Consider the following 20,639-nt stretch of genomic DNA (forward strand, 5'->3'; position numbering starts at 1 on the left):
AACCCTCCCTCGGAGGGCTGCCTGCTGTGCTCCTAGACTGAGCCTAAAAAGGTTTATAACCTCTAACCTCCCTCTCATGTGGTATCGCAGAGCTCTATGCATCATATTTAAAGCAGAAGAGATGGAGGTTTATTTAATTACCACGATAGCTTGGTTTCATAACAAACGTTGTACTGAGACTGTACTGTCTCAAATTCTTCTTTTTTTTTTTTTTTTTTTGTTTACCCTTTTAGTTTTGTTACTTATAGTTTGACTTTCCTTTGCTTTAAAGCTTCTCTTGTTGCACTATAAAGCATGTACAGATGCTCAGGACAATAACGGGAACACCCCACTTCATTTAGCTTGCACTTATGGACATGAAGATGTAAGTAACCTTTTAGAAGTGAATACTCTGGTATAATTTTTACCTGCACCTGTAATGAACATTTATTCTTTAACAGTAACATGGAAATATTTGAAGAGCTGTTTTTAGATGGTCATTTGAGTGTATACAAAGATCATTTTTATTAATTCTGATAACCTAAAATCAACCACTCCTTTATGTGGATAAGTTTATAACATTGCAGGTAGCTTATGTGGCATCTTAAGTGCGTAAGGCATGCCAGTTTTCAAAGTGAACTTGTGCACACATGTTTCCTTTGTGAAGTTCTGTGTAAGTTCAAGCTCAGACTTGCTTGCATAAAGTTGCAGCTGCTCTTTGCAACCCGTAACTTATATGTGTGTGTGTGAGTGAATTTACACATACAGGGGTTATTTTTCAAAGTATTTACAACATGACCAAATAGCACATATGGTAGCAGCTTTCAGAAGCCCAGTTACACAGGTGATGTGCATTAACGCATGTAAAACCCAGTTTTAAGCATGTAAGTTCTCTTGAAAATGACCCCTATACTTTTTAAAATCGGAAGTATGCATGTGCATCCAAATTCCACCCCAGCTTTGTTCCCTGGAACTCGTAGCTCTTTGGGTGTGTGAAAGTGTGCACAATTCCCAGGCAACTTTAGAACGAGCCATTTTCGTGCATAAACCTGTGTTTTATGCAAGTAAATGGCTTTGAATGTTCACCCTTGGTTGTGGATAAATTGGAACGAATTGTATTTTTTTATATAGAAAATAACTTTGCCCTTGATGTTTATATTTTCTTTACATGAGTTCAGAATATTTGTCTTGCATGCTTGTACATTATCTCCCTTTCTTATTTATTTTTTACATTTAACAAGTGTTGGCTGCTCTGTAAATACTCAGAAAAGGTGATATTTTTGAGTATCCTAGAGATTACATTTCCCACCGATACTCTGTCGTTCTTTCCTGTCTCTGTATGCTACCCGCCTACTAATCTCTCCATGCTTAGGACAAGACAACCTTTTAAGAGCAAGATAAAAAAAAAACAAACTTCATTAGTAATTACAGAAATCAGTTTGGTAGTGAGTTTGCTCTATATGATTTTCATGTAATTAACTGCCATATACTATAACTGCTAAAGTTCAGAGAAGACAGATTGGGGAGGGGAGGGAATAGAACTCAGAACACACTAACGTTTAGTATTTCCTGTTGTCTTGGAGTCTGCATCTAAATTTTCTCTGTTTGCTTCCAGTGTGTGAAGGCTCTGGTCTACTATGACGTGCAGTCCTGCAGACTGGATATTGGGAATGAAAAGGGTGACACCCCTTTGCACACGGCGGCTCGCTGGGGGTATCAAGGGATCATAGAAGTGCTGCTTCAGAATGGCGCCAGCACAGATATTCAAAACAGGATGAAGGAAACGCCATTGCAATGCGCTTTAAATTCCAAGGTAGCTCTGTCTGTTCACTGCTCTGAGTATATATGGGGGGAAGGGGGGTGTTAGTAGTTTCGAGTTCTTTCTACAAGGACTGCTAGCAACTAAGAGTTTGATAGTGAATAGACAGTGCTACAAGCACTTCTTACACACCATTCTATAAACGCTTGCTACGTTAGGAGACCAAATGCCAGGCAGCCCTCAAATCAAGCTGGCTTAAATGCAAGCAGCCTTCTGAGCAGGATTCCAACACAAGGAAGCTGTGGTTGCAGCTGTGGAACTGCTGGAAAGGAGCAGCCCAGGGCAGTCCCATGCCGCCGTCCTGGAGGAGCCACCGCCTTGCCTGTCCCCTGCTACCAGGGGGGGGGGGGGAGCGTGAGCCGGCACTGTAACGGCCTAGAGCAGCCGCCTGCTGCCAAGCCACAAAGGGAGAGAGAGAGAGAGCTGCCACTGTAGTGGTCCTGGGCAGCGGGGGAGCGGTGAGGAGGAACAGCTGCTGCAGCCCCCTGCTGTATGCCACGTATAAAGGAGTCCTATTGTGGATGGGGAAGGAGGGGAAAGAGACTGACAGAAAGGAAGCAAAGATCAAATTAGAAAAAAGCCTTTAGCACGGGGGGTGGGCCTGAGGTTGCATGGTCGAGCTGGCGTTTCCATGTAGTGAAACCGTCACCAGCAGGTTGATCCTGGGCAGATGAACCATTGCCCAGTTTCCCAGTTATTTTTTTTTGTTTTAGCATCCTTTGAAATTTCAATTCAGTTCAACTGGGGTGTGAGCTATAAGTATACAATTTAATTACATGTAAATCGAGCGTTTGCCTAACTTTCTCCTTGAGTATTGCCAAATGCGTCTTTATTTCTTCCGACAGATTTTGTCTCTACTGGAAATTAATTCTGTTAGACTTGAAAGAAGGCAGAGCACTTCTGAGGTAATTAGTAGGGTGAGCTTAAATGCATGGGGAAATTACTTGGGTATCTTCATTAAACAAATGTTTTTGGTTTTCTTTTTTCCTTTTTATTGCTGCTGTAAAAGTCACCAAGTAGGTCTCCTCTGTGTTCCGCGGAGTCGTTCGGCGGGGGATCGTCCGCATCGAGCCTGTCTTCATCATCTGCAGATCCCAAACAAGAAGACGTGAAAAGCGGCAGTAAAGAGGTACGGGCGCATGAGTCCCGAGCTGCCGAGGCTCCTGTAGAGATCCAGTAAATACGGCCATTCGGAAGGCCGCTTCTCACCACTTTAATGTAAGGAAGCCTATCAAAGCTCGGTACCAGTTAGCTTGTCTTCCAGGACAGCTTTCTTATGATTGATCTGCATTTTTTTTTTTTGGCCAATTCTTGGTCTGCGCATTCTATTTGGTCACATGCTTTGTTCTCGGCGCGTCGTGGCAGCGGCTTTAGGCTGGTTTGCCTTGCAGCGGTACTAGAAAGAATCATTGTGCATAGCTCAGTTAAAGGGAGCCAAATTTTTTAGATCCTTCCCTTTTTCCTTCTGAACTGTATTTAATTTTGGAGGGGCAATAATTTGTGAAAGTTGGTCTTGCCTGGGGGACATTTGCCAAAAGATAAAAGTTCCTCCTCCCACATTTTGAATTGTTTTCATCAGCTTAGTGAGGGAGAAAAACATGTTTTCCATTTTGTTGGAAAGGTTTCTCTGCTGTGCCCTATATATATATCGGAATAGTTTGAGCTTGCCTGTCAGACGGTTAAATTCCTGGTAGTTTCAGTGACTTTAACTGTGAGTTATCCTGAGGTGTGTAAAAACAGATTATGCGCAGGAGTAAACCTGTGCAGGACAGAGTCAAATACTGCCAAATCATTTTCACCTGCTTTTCAAAGGAAGAAAAGTAGGTTTATGAGATCAACGTGTCTATGCTCATGGTTCCTGTCCCCTCTCCACCCCAGAACATGTTAGAGGGATTCTGGACAGAGGCATTTGTTGGAGGATCCACATATATACAAGGATGCACGTGCATTCTGGAAAGTAGGCTCCATTTGCGCAGCTTCCCATCTTGCGTCAGAAAACAAATTGTGGGCCAAATATCTCTGTGTTGTGCACAGTTGATGCAACTCGGGGATTTTGCAGGATTGAGGCCAATGTGGAGGAAGAGAGTCTCCTAAGACACTCGGCACTATTCAGTGAAACAGCCGCCATGCAGTTTTATTTCTGCAGTGCCAGAATGCATGTAGGCTGCATTATCTACTGCTGGGATTTGGCTCTGTATCTCTTTCTAACATTCAAGGCATGGCCTGCTAATGAGGGATTTCATAACTGCTTGCTCGACAGCAGTAATTTCTACAAGATCAGATTAAGAGGTGAATAAAGTGCATTGGATTTTCAGTTCAATTCCTACATTTACAAGGGCCATTAAACCTCTCTTCCCCTTTATTTTTGTCTTGTCTTTTATATAGGTAGAAAAACTCTTAAGAGCTGTTGCTGATGGTGATCTGGAAATGGTAAGTTCTTATGACGAAGCGCATATAAAAATAAATGCTCCTGAAGCTGGAGAACTTCCTAGCTGTGTCATCGAGTTATAGAAACCAGGAAGTCAATGTTCAGTAAGCGAGCAAACGGGAAAAGCCGTGTACATAAAATTATGTACAGATGTTTACCGGACTGTTCAGTGGGACCTGTGTGCATAAGTCTGCTGCTGAATAATTCTGCATAAAATTATGTGCAGAATTTTATCCGGCTAACTTTAGAAACAGCTGGTTTTCCAAGCAGACTTCCACGTATAACTTTATCTGGCTGGCACTGAGGATGACTCTCAAACAAATGCATGCAGAGGCATATGCGTGAATATATGGCCGCAAGCGGATTTGTGCTAGTATTTTATAATCTCTGCTTATGATATACATACATTTTATAAAATGTGTATCCCTACTCGCAGCATACATACAAATACATGCAATGCATTGAAAGCGCATACTTTTCCTACCTGTTTTAAAAATATGCACGTCTATTTTATGCATAACAGTAAAGTAGGACTTCCGCACGTATGTCAGCCAATTTTAAAACATTTGCATGTAAATGAAATTAACCAGTTTACCAAACCAGTCCTCCAGATTATCAAGACGTCTCTGATCCTTCAGCCTGAATGCCCTCAGACCTCCCACCCAGTCAGTACTACACGATCATGTTTAATATCACTTTCCCCTGATAATTGGCAGGTGTAAAAACGTGTGGGCATGTTGGCAAATGTATACGCATACATTAAGGTTTAAGGTTTATTGCTTTTTCTATACCGTCACATCAGGGACCTTCACAACTGTTTACAAACTGTTTCAGAGAAATACAATAATATAGTAAAATAAACAGCTAAAATTAAAAAGATAAAAAGTATAGAAAACACATAAATGGTAACTTGTGAGCGCAAGTGTTGGCCCTACCTAGGAAGACCCCCCTAGATTCCACTTTCTTATATGCGCGTAGGTGCTTGCGAATGTGAAAATGCAGTCGTATTTTCAACTTTTATAAAGTACGGAATACGTGAGTAGAGGCTGCTTACGCACTTGTAACGCTCTGAAAATTCACCCCATAGTACATAAAGCTTTTAACCATGCTTTGGAAATGCTTCCAGCTCCACCTTTGTTTATACGGGGGAAATACTGTGTGCAAAACAAGGTAGGGGGTTCAAAATTTTAATATTGGTCTGCAGCTTCCTTACTCATCCACAAGGAATATCTAGTTGCTGCCGCCCAGATCTCTCCTTTAATACCCCTTAATTCTGCATAGTGCTGGCTGCAAAAGGGATATCTTCAGAGTGTTTACTGTTTTTTGTTTTTTTTTCTTCACACAATTGCGCCTAAAAAATCCACAGAAAAAACAGACGAGGCCAGACCCGCTGAGCCTAAAATGGCCGACAGCCCTGATGGTGCACCTAATTCAGGTTCAAACGGCAGACCTGGCATCAGCTGTAGTTGTGATCTTTGAGAAGACGCTAAGCACACTTACCTCCTCGTTTTGCTGACTTTCAAATTCAACTTCAAGACATGCAGGGGAGGATTTCCTCTACAGAGGATCGAGTTTGTAAGTTGGAGCCTGTACACACTGAAAGCTCGAATGTGAAGAATAATTTCCTATCCAAAGTTGAAGACCCGGTGAAACAACTTGAGGTTTGCGGGGTTTCCAGAATCTTTCAGATTTCTCCCTTCGTACTACCCTGCTGGCTGGAGATTTCAGAGGACGCGGGGCCCGTACGCATTGAGCGAACACACTGGCTGGGACCTAAAGTAGATTCTGTGCTTAAGCCCCTGAGCTCTGCCCATACATTTGAAATTCTCCGACTCTATAGGAAAACTTCCACTCGCTTATGAGGGCCATAAAATTGTAATCTTTCAAGATTATTCGGCACAGGTCGCAGCAAAAAGAAGAGCATTTGCACCAGTGTGTACACAACTCTTTTAAAACAAACAAAACATTTTCCAGTAATCTTGCAGTGCCCTGCTAAACTGAGTTACACATTGAGGTAAATCTCTGGTTTTTCAGTCTGTTGAAGCTGCCACTGTTTCTACAAAATATGGACACTTGAAGTCTCATTATTCAGATTTCATTTTTCTCCAAGAGGTAGTTATCCTCTTGTGCAAGCTGCAAATGGCTGTGCTTAATTTACATCTTTGCTTGCCAGTTTTAAGAAATGTATCCATGGATTTCTAAGTAATTGCTCTGCTGTAGTGCATATTTTTTGGGTTTTTTTTTTTCTTCTCTTTAATTTTCAAGAAGGATTTTTTAATGTTCTCTGCACTTTATTTATAAGGGGTTATTTTCCTTTTGCATATGACTGAATATGGCACTGATTTGTCCCTATGCCATTAGATACCGTTATATATATTCTACAAATTTACCTCTGCTACTATTCGACATTGAGACACTCCTTTTATGTTATCTGTCAGCATACATAAGAATTAACTGACATTTGTATTTATATTGCTGGACATTTAGAAGGTCTAGTGTTTAATTTCTTGTTTTGAAAGTGCAATTCAAGAATTTTCTACTCATCAAATACCACCTGTGTTTGGTCACAGTCATGGATTATTTAGTTTTAATTGGTTTTTTTTTATTATTATTTATGGTGTGCACTTTAACTTTCCTTGATGGGGGGGGGGAGAAAAACAGTTCCTTTCTTTTTGAACCGGCCTGTCCTGGGAGCATAGTAATGGCGGCAGACAAGGACAGACGGTCCATCTGGTCTGCCCAGCCAGGCCTCCCACGGTAGTATCTGCCGCGCCGTGCGGATCACCCCCGTGCACCAGTCGGTGCTGCTTGACTGCTTTGCTTATGGGCTTGGCTGTACAAGCAGTCCTGTGCTTTTTTTTGTTTTCCCCTAATGCCTGAGCATCAGTACCCCAGACAGTAACAGTCATGGCTGGTGTCGGTTGTCCCTAAATCCAAATTCCTCTTTCCTTTCAGGCTCTATTTCCCCCCCCCCCCCCCCCCAATTAAAAAGCAATGTTTCACTTGTATCAAAAGCATCAGGGGCTTATTGGCTAAGGGTAGTAATCGCTGTACTGTGCTGCTTACACCCAGAAATCTTGCTAGAGCTTTACTCTGAAGTTTATTTTTCTCTCTTAGATTTATTTATTTTTTATTTTGCTTTGATTGCTGCATCCTGACAATAGTTTATTAAAGAGATTTTGTTTTGGGGACCTTAGCAGACTGAACTGTGTCCCCTCCTGCCGTAGATGGTGCTGATTATTCTAATCATGGGGGTGAGAGGATTTGTTCCTGAGAGATTTCTTTGGTCTCTGTTTGATGTTAGCTTTGTTTAATAATATCTAGAATGTGAGGTTTTGGTTCCTTTTTAGAACTGTAGTGGTATCAGCATATTTGTGTGAGCGAAGCTGTCAAAGTACTTTCCTTACTTATTCTCATTCTTTCTGAGAGTTTAGGCTGGGAAATTCCTGGATTTCTTTCCATTTCATTTCACATCTCACTCTTACTCTTTCTCTATAACGGGTCACGTCTCCTGTGCTGAATGTTCTACTTGGAATGTTCCAGGTATTAGTTCTGTTACAGAAGGCTTTAAGGTATTGCAATACTTCAGACGCCAACATGTACTTGCCTAGAGCCCAGACAGATGAATTCAGAACCAGTGGGTTATGCAGCTCTGCCAGGAGATGGAGACTAAGCAAAACTGACGTCACAGTATATCTACCCCTGCACTGACAGCTTGCCAGTATTCTCCGTCTCCAGCAGATGGTGGACATACATCTCCCTACTGGGGATTGCTTCAGATTTTAGAAGGAGAAATAAAAGGAAAATTAATTTGCCCCGCTCTCCTGTGGTGATAACAAATGGTTCCTCTCCCAGTTGAGAATTCCTGAGGTGATTTCTGTGGTAACCTCAGATGAGTGCCTTGATCTGGTAGCTGGTTTTTCAGCCAACGTGGACTTAGCTGTTTAAACAGCTGAAAGGCAGGGGACCGATCACAGCAGTGAGATCACAGCAGGAGAGCTTTGTGTAGGGCTTTCTCCTCTCCTCTGGGCTCAGCATGCTGTTCCGATGTTCATCCCGCAGCCTGGTGGGTTGAGCAGCCTCTATTGGCTAGGCCCCGTGCTGAGGCTTTTTACTGTACGCCGTGTGGTAGGCTGTGTCAGTGTTTTCATGCACTTTTTTTCCTGCACCTTAGGCTGTTCTCTTCAGGACCATCGGTTTGGATAGTGCATTTGGCTGTGCATCCAGGTTGTGCACCCAGTTTTTGTACGCTTAGTCGGGTGTCTGGGCGTCCAGGTGATAGCGGCATCCGTGTTAGATGTGCACTTCCGTCTGTGCACAAATTGGACACGTTGCTTCTGCTCAAGTTTTGGGGCGCCTAAGTTTTTTTATAGCAAGGATTCAGCTGGACACACACTTTTCAGTTGCCCGTTAAGTGTACTGTCGGACTAATGGTGCCTATGGCTAAGAAACCTAAGTGTCTTTCCCTCTGCACTGCCTGTCAGCCTGGTGTGCCCTCTAACTTGTGCCAGCACTGTTTGGAGACTCGGGGAGAATTATCTTCCTCTGCTTTTACTAAGCCTGGTTCTTCCCAGTTTGATGAAAGTTTGCGTAAGACGTGTCAGGAGGGGCATCTGATCTTGAAACTCCCTTAACTGGTAGCTCAGTGGGCACAGCACAGGTGCCTTTCTGGTTTTGGAATGGATCCTTCTGCCTTTTCTTGGGTAAAAGTTTTTCGAGGATTACAATCCTTTCTTAGGGCGCAGTCCTCAGTACTGTCTAATCCTGCCAGGACAGAGTCACAGTCTGGTACTACCGTTAAACAGCGAAGTACACCTAGATCGGCAGCAGGTCTTCCCAATAAGGATCCGGATGGCACAGATGAGGAGGCTGACCCTGACTCTCTGGAGGATGGGGAAATGCTTCCGGGACTAGAACTGTATATGACTGTATTATGGTTCTTTCATATAGATGAGCTGCTGGCTCTGATTTCCCAGACCTTGAAAATGCAGGGACTGCCTGGGGTGGATTCCATGTCTGAGCCAAAGAATAATCCAAATTTGGTTTCCTTGCATAAAGCCTCTTGTTTTTTTCCCTGTGATGGAGGCCATTCAAGAAGCCAATTTCAAAGGTCAGGTTTTGGAATGCCTGTAGCCTCTGGATCCAGTGGTGAGGGAGTGGTTGCATTTTCTGAAAGTGGATGCCCTTGTCTGTGCAGTCTCCAAGTGGATGACTATCCTCATGGAGGGAGGAGTGGCCATGAAGGATGTGCACAATAGGAGGATTGAGGGCATCCTTAAGAAAGCACTTGAAGCTGTGGCAACGAATTTGCAGATAGCTTCTTGTTCACTGGTGGCTCGCTCTTGTTTACTTCTCTTTCAGGTGGTCATTGACTCTGGAGTGAATTCCAGGGCAGTTATGGAGCCAGCAGCCACCTTTTGGCAGATGTAGGCTGAAATTTGGTCTGCGCCTCAGCCAGAGGGGTGGCTTTGGTAATAGCGGCCAGGTGTCGGTTATGGCTGAGAAATTGGTTGGCTGATGCGACCTCCAAGGCTAACCTTACAAAATTGCCCTTTAAAGGCTTGTTTTTGTTTGGGAATGAGTTGGCGAAACTGGCAAATAAGAGGGTCAAATCACCAGTTCCTCAGTTACTGGAGGATCAGAGTGTTTTTGACCCAGTATAGAGGAATGACTTTTTAGAGGACTAGGCCTTTCGGGTAGGTCTCTGACCTTTTCATCCTAGACAGCCCAGACAGGGCGCAGGCTCTGGTAGTGGAATCTCCCGAGGCTCCCAATGAAGAATTGCCAACCCACCCCCAGGAACAGGAGATAGGGGGATGCACCTCTTTTTTTTTCCCCTCCCCCCCCCCCCAAGAGGTGGGTCGAAATCACAATGGTCCTGGACTCGCCAGCCATAATAATGGGGGACTTCAACCTCCATGTAGACGCCTCTCCCCTCACCCCTAACTGTGAAGCACTCCTTACCACCCTGGGTGCTATGGGCTTTAAACAAATCATAGAAAAACCTACCCATAAAGCAGGACACACTCTGGACCTCATCTTCATCAATTCTAATATATCTTATAAAAATGATCCTATCTGTACCACAATTCCCTGGTCAGACCATTCAATAATTACAACCACACTCATGACTCAAGAAAGCCCTAAACCTCCTCAACCACCTTCCACCATCCAATTTAGGAAAACCTGCACTTCTGACACACTCAGTGATCATCTCACCAAAGAACTCCCCAATCTGGACACCACTAGCCCAGATGCAGCCTTCCTCTCTTGGCACAATATCACTGAGGCAATAGCAAATAAATTATGTCCTAAAACGGTGAAAATAATCAACTCAATACAGAAGAAGAAACAACCCTGGTTCTCCCCAGAACTCAAGCAGATGAAACAAAATCTCAGACACAAAGAATACGAATGGCGCAAGATCCCCAACTCCACTAATTTATCTGATTACAAACGCACCCTCCACAACTACAGGATCACCATCTTAAAGACAAAAAGAGACTTCTATGCCCACAGAATACACGACCTTCAATTTGATGCCAGGACCCTATTCTCTTACGTCTCCCAACTCACAAAATCACCTACACCCACCATTCCAGACGACCAAGCACAAACCAAAGCAGACGAATTAGCACTCTACTTTCAGAAAAAAACTGCAGACACATTAGCACGCCTACCGAACAATGCAACTCCAACCTCCATAATTTTCAATTCCAGGACTTATATTGGGGCCATCCTTGATTCCTTTGAACCTACAACACCACTGGAAATCGAATCTATACTTAAGAAACTAAAACCATCAAACCACCCAACAGATCACATTCCAACTAAACTACTGCTTCTCATCCCGAATACTATTTCCAGAGCATTGGCCAACATTATAAATTGCTCACTTGCCCAAGGAATCTACCCGGACAGGCTGAAAACCGCATCCCTCAAACCTCTCCTGAAGAAACCTAACCTCGACACAAGTGAACCCTCCAACTTCCGCCCCATATCTAACCTCCCTTTTTTAGCAAAAATCATGGAGAAAGTTGTTAATACACAACTTTCTGTATACCTGGAAGAGCACAATATCTTTCACCCATCCCAATATGGCTTTCGTAAAGCAGCTAGTACAGAAACCCTACTTATCTCCCTTGCCGATCACATCCTCATGGGCCTAGACAAAGGTCAATCTTTTATCCTAGTCCTTCTGGACATTTCATCCGCATTTGACACAGTGAACCACGCCATCCTACTAAATCGCCTAGCAGAAATCGGATTAACAGGATCTGCACACAGCTGGTTTAACTCCTTTCTAAGTAACAGAAGCTTCAAAGTAAAAATCAATAACAACGAATCCCCAGATGTCAAATCAACATTAGGAGTACCACAAGGCTCTTCCTTGTCACCCACACTATTCAATATATACCTCCTGCCCCTCTGTCAACTGCTTACGGACCTAAAATTAAAATTCTATCTCTATGCAGATGACGTACAGATTCTGATTCCCATTACAGAATCTCTCCCTAAATCTCTCGCCTTTTGGGAAATCTGCCTCAAATCTATAAACAGTCTGCTCACCAACTTGAATCTAGTTCTGAATGCAAATAAGACTGAACTCCTAATCATCTCCTCGGACCACTCGGCCTTAATCAATCCACCAGCAGGCAACACCCAGATCACGCAAGTAAGGGACCTTGGAGTAATCATTGATAACCGTCTGAATCTTAAGAAAGCCATCAATAACACTACCAAGGACTGCTTTTATAAATTACAAGTCATGAAAAGGCTCAAACCCCTCCTCCACTTCCAAGATTTCAGGACAGTGCTCCAAGTCACACTCTTTTCCAAAACAGATTACTGTAACTCTCTTCTCCTCGGGCTCCCTACTTCATCTATCAAACCATTACAGATGCTCCAAAATGCTGCGGCAAGAATCCTGACTAATACCAACAGAGGAACACACATCACTCCCATACTACAGAACCTGCACTGGCTGCCAATCAAATATAGAATATTACACAAGGCTCTCACTATAATCCACAAAGTCATTCACAACCAACAACAACTAGACCTCCAGATTCCCCTTAAATTATACTCATCAGACAGACCGATTCGAGAAGCATATAAAGGCACCCTGCAACCCCCTACAACGAAATCTACTCGCCTATCATCTACCAAAGAACGAACCTTCTCTACAGCTGGCCCAACCATCTGGAACAAGATGCCCACAGAACTCAGATTAGAACCATGCCCGTTTACCTTCCGCAAAAAACTTAAGACATGGCTCTTCATCCAGGCCTTCACTTAACCTACAGTTCCAGCAATTCCTCACTAATTCAGACACTGACTCCTACCTAAACTCTCTGACAAGTGTAGCCTATACACTTATGCCTCTTCTCATCATATTATTGTATTATCTAATTTGTTCAGTTATGCCTTCTATCGCTCCGGCTATCCTAGCCCTCCAGGTTAATACCCCTTGTTATATGTAACTTTCATTTCTTGTTATATGGTTGACTTTGTTATTCCCCTCATGTTATCTGTAAACCGATCTGATATGAATTTTCTTTCATGAAGGTCGGTATATAAAAATGTTAAATAAATAAAATAAATAAATAAGTGATACGAGAAGGATGTGTGCTGAAGTTTCGCAGTGTTCCTTGGGACATGTTAATGGTGTCTCCCTGTCACTCCCTACAGAAGAAGCAGGCAGTGGAGTGTACATTATCGAGGCTCCTCAGTCTGAGGGCTGTGGTTCCAGTGTCCACGTCTCAAAATATGGGTCGATATTCCATTTATTTCTTTGTGCCCAAGAAGAGGGCTCCTTTCGTCCCATCCTGGACCTCAAAGGAGTCAACCGTCATTTGCATGTGACTCATTTCACATGAAGCATTGTGCTCAGTGGGAATGGCCGTGCAGTCAGGGGAATTTCTGATCTATCCGAGACGACATCTCTACATGTTCCCATCCAACTAAAGCACCAACGTTTTTCTGCGAGTCACAGTTTTGGGACACCATTATCAGTTTCGGGTGCTGCCTTTTTGTCTGGCCACTGCTCCTAGAATCTTTTCCAAGGTTATGGTGATGGTTTATTTGTATTTATTTAGCTATTTTATATACAGTCGTTCCAAATAAAGATCACTATTTTACAACATGACGTACATAATATATCCATTGACAATTACATTGACTTAATGAAGTCAAACAACTTGCATATTAAAAATTGACACATACTTGGGGTAAGGTATTTAGTTCAGAAGATAGGTTCTTAATGACTTTGTCCTTGAGGGTGTATGCTCTGTGTTCAGGTGATTTTAAGTTAGGATACAGGCATTTTGAAATAACCATGTTTTAGGTCACGTTTGAATTTCATTGTTTCTGGGGTCAGTCTTAGATACTCGGGTAGAGAGTTCCATAGCATTGGGCCAGCTATTGAGAACATGCAGTCTCTTATTTTTGTTAGGTAAGTATTCTGTAATGATGGCACAGCTAGTAGCCCTTTGTTTGAGATCTTAATGATCTCTGTGGCCTGTATAATTGCAGAGCTATATCTACCAAACCAGAGTTGTTAGAATGGCTGGCGGAGTGTATTAATGTTAGGACTTTATAGTTGATACACAATTGTACAGGTAGCCAATGAAGAGCTATCAGTGAATGTGATCGAAATTCCTTGAACCAGTTAAGAGTCTAGCTGTGGCATTTTATAATAGTTGTAGTTTTTTAAAAGGCGATTCCTAGATCAGTTAGAAGTTGAGAAAGCATATAGATGTTGAATAGAGTTGCTGAGAGAGCTGAACTCTGGGGGACATCTGCATCAATCGGGAAGGTGTCTGACAAGTGGTTGTCTAGTTTGACTTGGAATGACCGTTTTGATAGGAATGAGGAGAACTACTTCATTACATTGCCGTCAATTCTGATTGTTCTCATCTGCTGGCATAGTAGGGTATGATCAACCGTGCCAAAGGCTGCTGTTAGGTCTAGTACCAGGAAATAGGATTCTTCATTGTTAAATCCCCATAATATGGGGTCCATTAAGGATACAAGTAAAGTCTGTTGTGGCAGAGTTGAGGATGGAAACCTAGTACACCCATTTCTCACAGGACAAGCAGGATGGTAGTCCTCACAGATGGGTGAAATCATCAGATGGAACCTAGCTCGGGGGCTCCACGCGGGGTTCCCCTTCAGTCTCATTTTTTTCCGTGGTGCAGTTGCCTTGCAGGTTTTTGGAGCTCTTCAATTTTTTTCCCAAAAAGAAAGGAATTGTTCTTTCTTTGCCAGTTCTTTCCCACTCCGGGGTCCCCCTTTGTGAGTCGGTTCCTCCGGCGTTCAGTAAGTAAAATTTTCATGTTGCGGTTGGTTCCCGAGTGTCTGCCCCTCTGTGGCTGTTGGCCACTGACCGCACATCTTTTTTCGATGGCGACCGGTTTTTGGAAGTGCCCCCAGTGTCTGCAGGCTGTCCATTATGGACTTGCGTGATGTTTGCGTCTTTTGGCTGGGACCTTCCCACGGTGTCCATCCGGTGCCCCAGTTGTGCTCAGATGACACCCAAGGGCCGGCGTGCCTGCCTGGATAAGATGGAGCACCTGTGCGGTCCCTGACAGTCTGTTCCATCGACTCCAGTCCCAGGGAACGTCTGGCCAGGGTGATCATAGTGACCAAGGGCCTTTGCCCTCGGTGGCCCGCCGCAAAGAAAAGGGCACGGGGGATCGCTCCTCCTCTGCGTCGAGCCAGTTCAAGACATCTGGATTGTCTTCCTTGGCGCCGGAGAAGGACAGGGCCGAGCATAGAGGGAAGCACTGACACTGGCACAGACTGTAGTCCCTGCACGGTGCCAGCACAGATACCGGAGATGTCTCGGCCGAGCCCCCTTCTTAAGAGGCCCTGGGGCGAAGAAGCCCCCATCCTCTTCCAAATCTGGGAGCCCAGGGTGTTCCCCATCGATTCTGGTGTTGGTTATCGAGGCTCCAGCTACACCCCCATCTATGCTCACTACGCCTGAATTTCGGGAGGAGTTGGACCTCACAGGTGCTCCATCTTATCCAGGCAGGCGCACCGGCCCTTGGGTGTCATCTGAGCACAACTGGGGCACTGATGGACATCGTGGAAAGGCCCCAGGCAAAGGATGCAAACGTCATGAAGGTTCATAATCTAGAAACTTTGACAAAAGTATACGGTGCCGGGCTCCATCTGATGATGAAACCCATCTGTGAGGACTAACATCCTGCTGTCCTGGGAGAACACCTTATTACAGTGCTCCCAAAACCTGGCACGGATCCTTCTCTTCCAACTTCTTACCTACCTATTTCTCTGATCAACTGTGGTGATACATTTTTGGCAAATACTGATATTGTCTAGAACAGTGGTCCCCAACCCTGTCCTGGGGGCCCACCAGCCAGTCGGGTTTTCAGGATATCCACAATGAATATGTATGAGAGAAAATTTACATGTTATGAAGACAGTGCATGCAAATTCTCATGCATATTCATTGTGGATATCCTGAAAACCCGACTGGCTGGTGGACCCCCAGGACAGGGTTGGGGACCACTGGTCTAGAATATTACCACCTTTTAATTTTAGAATCCCAGGTTGGCTGTGTGAGGAGCTGCCATTCAGTTGTTAATGTTTTGCAAATTGATTGCGTCTATTGAACAAACCAATATTTGTAACTTGGGCTCTTTATTAGCTTTGACGCCGAAAAAGCCTTCAACGGGGTCAACTGGTAATTCCTTTTAGAAACACTTGGGTATAAGATTGGAGGTTATTTTTTGGAAGTTTTAAAGGAACTATATTCCCTTCTGGTAACCTCCTTTCTTTTTTTTTTTTTTTTTTAAATCAATGGTTTACCATCTAGTGTATTTACTTTGAATCCAGGGAACGAGACAGGGATGCCCTTTGTCCCCACTGCTTTTCTTATTCTCTTTGGACCCTCTGCTGACAACTTTACATAATAATCTGGGCATTCTTGGTATCCCTATTCGATTTTCATTTAAAATAGCTGCTTTTGCTGATGACATGCTACTGCAAGTGCTCAATCCAAAAGATTGCCAAGGATTTTACATGCGTTTAAATAATATGGGGATTTGCCAGGCTTAAGTCTCAATCTAGACACATATGAAGGGATGCACCTTGGGACTTTTACACCTGACCAATGGGAGGGTGAATTTCCATTATTTTATTTAAAATCTTTTGTATACCACCTATACAATTTTAGGTATGTCTAAGCAGTTTACATAAATAAACATACATAATTAAAATGTGAAGATAAGCTTAGGCAGGGAGTAAATAAATATTACAAAAATCAAATCATAAAATCACAGTAAATAAGACAGGAAATTTTTAAAATACAAATCAGAAGAAAGGGAAGAGTTGTCATACTGCTTGAAGCTTGCTAAATGCAATGGAACATAGATATGCTTTTAACATTTTCTTAAACTCCTTTGTATTTGATTAAAAGCCTGAGTAAATCTGGGATTGGATTCCAGAGGGTAGGGCCTGCTACTGAAAAGGCGCATCTTTTCGTTAAATCGAACCTTGCCATTTTCATTATAGAAAGGTTTTTTATCGATAGTCCGTAGGTGATGTGGTGGTTGATACAGCCGCAGTGAAGAACAAAGCCATACAATAGAAGGTTTGTAAATTAAGTTATGAATAATTATCAAAACTTTAGATTGAATGCATTGTCGTATAGGAAGCCACTAGTGATTGAAAGACTGGGGTGATGTGGACCCTAGAGTTTATATTAGTAAGGAGATGGGCAGAGGGATTTTGAACCAGTTGAAGTGGGTGGAGAGAGAGAGGTATTGGGAAGCCCTAGGTATAATGAGTTACAATAATCCAATCCTGAAGGTTTTAGTCTTTTTAGTAAATGGATTTTGTAAAATGAGTTTTTCATAGCTGAGGAAATATTGGCAGACATTGATAAAGTTGAGTCTAAAGTAACTCCTAAATTACGTGCCCGACTTGAGATGGGAATGATACAGTTTTCAAAAGTAAATTCGGGGGGGACCACAGGAAGAGTGAGGGATGGTAGATATATGTATCATTTCAATTTTGAGGCATTCAATTTAAGATGGTTGTGAGAAAGCCAGGTATTTATGGCTTTCAGGTACAGATTAATTAGGGCTAATGTATTAGACCAGGATGAGGTGTATTGTATAATAAACTGAATGTCATCGGCATAGATTTCAAAGTTTATGCCTAGACCAGCCAGCAAATGACAGAGAGGAAGCAAGTAGATATTAAATAGAATAGCGGCAGAGAAGAACTTGCGGGACACCAGAAGTAGTGAAATACTAGTTTGAGAGGTGCTGCCCAAGATTAACTTTTTTGGGGGGCAGTTAAATGGAAAGGACTTTGAAGGACAGTGGCCTCAATGCCTATAAATTGTAAGTTTGCAAAAAGGATGTCATAAGTGTCAAAGGTGGCTGAAATATCAAGGAGAACTAGAATATAATTTATGTTGGAATCACAACCACAGATAATAGTCGAAAGAAGAAAGGAGGAGTAATTCAGTGCTGTGATGTTTGAGGAAACCATGTTGGTTTGGATGAAGAATATTGTCATTGATATAATCAGTTAATTGATGGAGAACTATGGATTCTATAGTCTTGGCTAAAGTGGGCCATAATGCAATTGGACGAAAGTTGGTGACATTGGTGGGGTCTAATGATTTCTTTTTGGGGCTGGATAAGATAGATATATTTTAATGTGCTTGGGAATGTACCAGTACTAAGTGACAGATTAACAAATTAAGGTAACGCAGATAAAATAAGTTCTCAAATGTCTTAATAGCTGTCCTGAACAGGGGTTTTAAGGACTATTGGAAGCCTTCATGTTAGACGACTCCACCATAACTCGTATACTCTCTATTAGTGAAATCAGACCAAGAACAAATAGCTGGAGGGAGATTAACTTGACGGATAGGAAAAAGAGTGAATACAGAGGAGATCTTATTTGTCTTATCTCTAAAATATTGTGCAATATGATCACAGAAAACATTGGTAATATGATTGGATGATTCAATTTTTACTGTAGTTGGGGATTTCATGATATTAAACAAGGTACTGGGGTTGCCATTGGCTGCCTGTATTTTGTTAGCATAAAATTTATTTTTTGACCATAATCAATTTTGTTTTGTATTTATTTAAATGGAAGAAGTAATCGTTTTTACGTTCAGGAAGTGGGGTTTTGTGCCAGCATCTTTTAAGGTATATTAATTTAAGTTTCATATTACGTAATAAAGGAGTGAACTAAGAAGCATTAGGCCTAGAGAAGGTAGTGCAAAGTTTTTCTGGGGCTATAGATAGTCAAGAGAACTAGAAATTGAAGAGTTCCATTTTTCAACTAAGTGATCAATATCTGTATCGGCAGCAGTAGGGATAGTAGGGAGAAGAGTGATGGCAAAAGATTCTGGATCAGCTTTTTCTCCAAGGATAAGCAGGATGGTAGTCCTCACACATGGGGTGACGACATCAGATGGAGCCCGGCACGGAAAAAGTTTGTCAATGTTTCTAGAAACTTTGACTGACACACTGAACATGCCGAGCATGCCACTATCAACGCGGGGTCCTCTCCAGTCTTTTTCCATGTAGCTGAAGCCTCGTGGCTGTAGAGCTCACACCTTTTTTTTTTTTTTTTTGCTGTGGAAAACATCATTTTTCTTCCCGAGCCCCATCGGGTCCTTGTTTTCAGGTTTTTTCTCTCGTTTATTGATAAGTTCCTTGGTAATGTGCACTTGATTAATGACTGTGTTGCTTCTTGGTGGCCATCGGGATCTGGGGGCATTGCATGATGTCCATGGCTGTAATCTTTGTGCCCAAAGGACCCCCAAGGGTCATCTGGCATGCCTGGACAAAATGGAGAAGCTGTTTGGCACAAAGAAATCAGAAACAGTGGTGTCTGGGACTTCAACACTGCAGGGCAAGGGAATCTCTGCCACGACCCCCTCTGTATCCCCTCCTCTAATGAGCCCCGGTCCAGAAGTAGAAGCAGGGGACTGAGCAAGGTACATATCCTCGTGTTCCAGATCAGGTTCCTCTGCATCTTCCTCGGCTCCACGGAGGGAGCGGTGAGCACTGGGAATGAATGAAAAGGCTTGGGGGATAACCTGCCCAGAGCAGCAGTTACTACTCTTAACAGAATCATGGGGGTAACCTGCATGGAGCAGCATTTGCTGCCATGGGAAACTTGCTGGGCAAATTGGATGGGACCATATTGGTCTTTTTCTGCTGTCATTACTACATTATTATGTATGTCCAGGAAGCACCGGCACCGGTTTTCATTCTTGAAGACATCTGACCACGGATAGGCACAGACATTGTCCGTGCTCCCCCCCGAAGCAGTCCTGTGCGGAGGATGTTGTAACTTCCGGACAACCCGAGGAACCTCAGCGATCCCCACCGATACTGGTGAAGGGTTTGGTTCTCTTCCCCCCCCCCCCCGGTTCTGGGGGCAATCCAGTTCCACTGCCACCTCCTCAGGGTGTCTTGTCTTCAGCAGCCTTTGAGGAGGAATTGGAGAGATGTGTGCAGCTGGCGGTCAGCTGGGCCTTGCAGTGCATCGAGCCTCCAATTTCACTAGTACCGCCACCACCGCAGGAGCAGTCTTCATTGGCGCTTGCGCCTCTGGAGCGGCTGGACCTGCTGCTCGGTGTCTTACTGATGCAGCCAGCCCCAATGCCTTTAGTCCCTTCACTATCAAAGGGTGCATCACTGCTGCCTCCACCAGTTCCAATTCCAGTGAGTGATTCCTTGGATGAGGAAGGGTCATTGTGGTCGGCGCCGAGGCTGTGCATGACTCCCCGACCGGCACTAGCCCTCCCAGAGCTTTCAGGCCCTGTGCTGTCAGCCATCGATTTTCCCCTGGCACTCATGATGCCTATGGGACCATCGATGCCGATGCGCCCCCGGATTCCATTGGTGCCTACTTCTGTCCCAACGATGCTCCAGAGGCCTTCGGGGTCTTGACTTAAGACTCTAGTTGGGGCTCCACCTCAAGTGTCCCCTGGCTTCCATAGTGAGGAGGATGCGCCCCTACGATCCTTGGGAGGGAGAGGCATCAGTTTCCTCCACAGATAAATCTGAGGACTTGCCTTCCGAACCTTCTCCACCAGAGGAAATGTGTAGTCCCCACCAGAGGATCTGACATCTGCTGTATTTGTAATCGCCATGGCACCACTTGTGATCTTGTTCCGTCATTCAGATATTTTGGTGGAAGGTGGTATCCTATGTGAACAGAATTACGGGTATTGACATTCCCTGTGATCCAGCAATAGTATTTGATAATTTTCTTTTCCCCCTGGAAATTAATATATTAAACTTTGGTTACGTGGCAGTTTTTGAAAAGATTGAGGCTAAATCAGCCTCTCCCAGATTGAAGGCTGAATGTCTGCATATATAGATTCTTTGCCCCACAGATTGAGGA

The 20,639-nt window shown here is 43.5% G+C and overlaps 1 protein-coding gene across 2 annotated transcripts in view; it reads left to right on the forward strand.

Annotated features, from left to right (window-relative positions):
* ANKRD27 (ankyrin repeat domain 27) overlaps positions 1-20,639 on the forward strand; it is a 134,833-nt gene that overhangs the window by 79,400 nt on the left and 34,794 nt on the right. For both annotated transcript variants that reach the window (XM_029608418.1, XM_029608419.1), the window contains exons 17-21: positions 272-364; positions 1,595-1,792; positions 2,644-2,703; positions 2,808-2,927; positions 4,184-4,228. In XM_029608418.1, the coding sequence (XP_029464278.1) occupies positions 272-364; positions 1,595-1,792; positions 2,644-2,703; positions 2,808-2,927; positions 4,184-4,228 (516 nt within the window). The remainder of the gene's footprint in view (positions 1-271; positions 365-1,594; positions 1,793-2,643; positions 2,704-2,807; positions 2,928-4,183; positions 4,229-20,639) is intronic.

The sequence above is a fragment of the Rhinatrema bivittatum genome, chromosome 7 (genome assembly GCF_901001135.1).
Source record: "Rhinatrema bivittatum chromosome 7, aRhiBiv1.1, whole genome shotgun sequence".
In the NCBI taxonomy this organism is placed as follows: Eukaryota; Metazoa; Chordata; class Amphibia; order Gymnophiona; family Rhinatrematidae; genus Rhinatrema; species Rhinatrema bivittatum.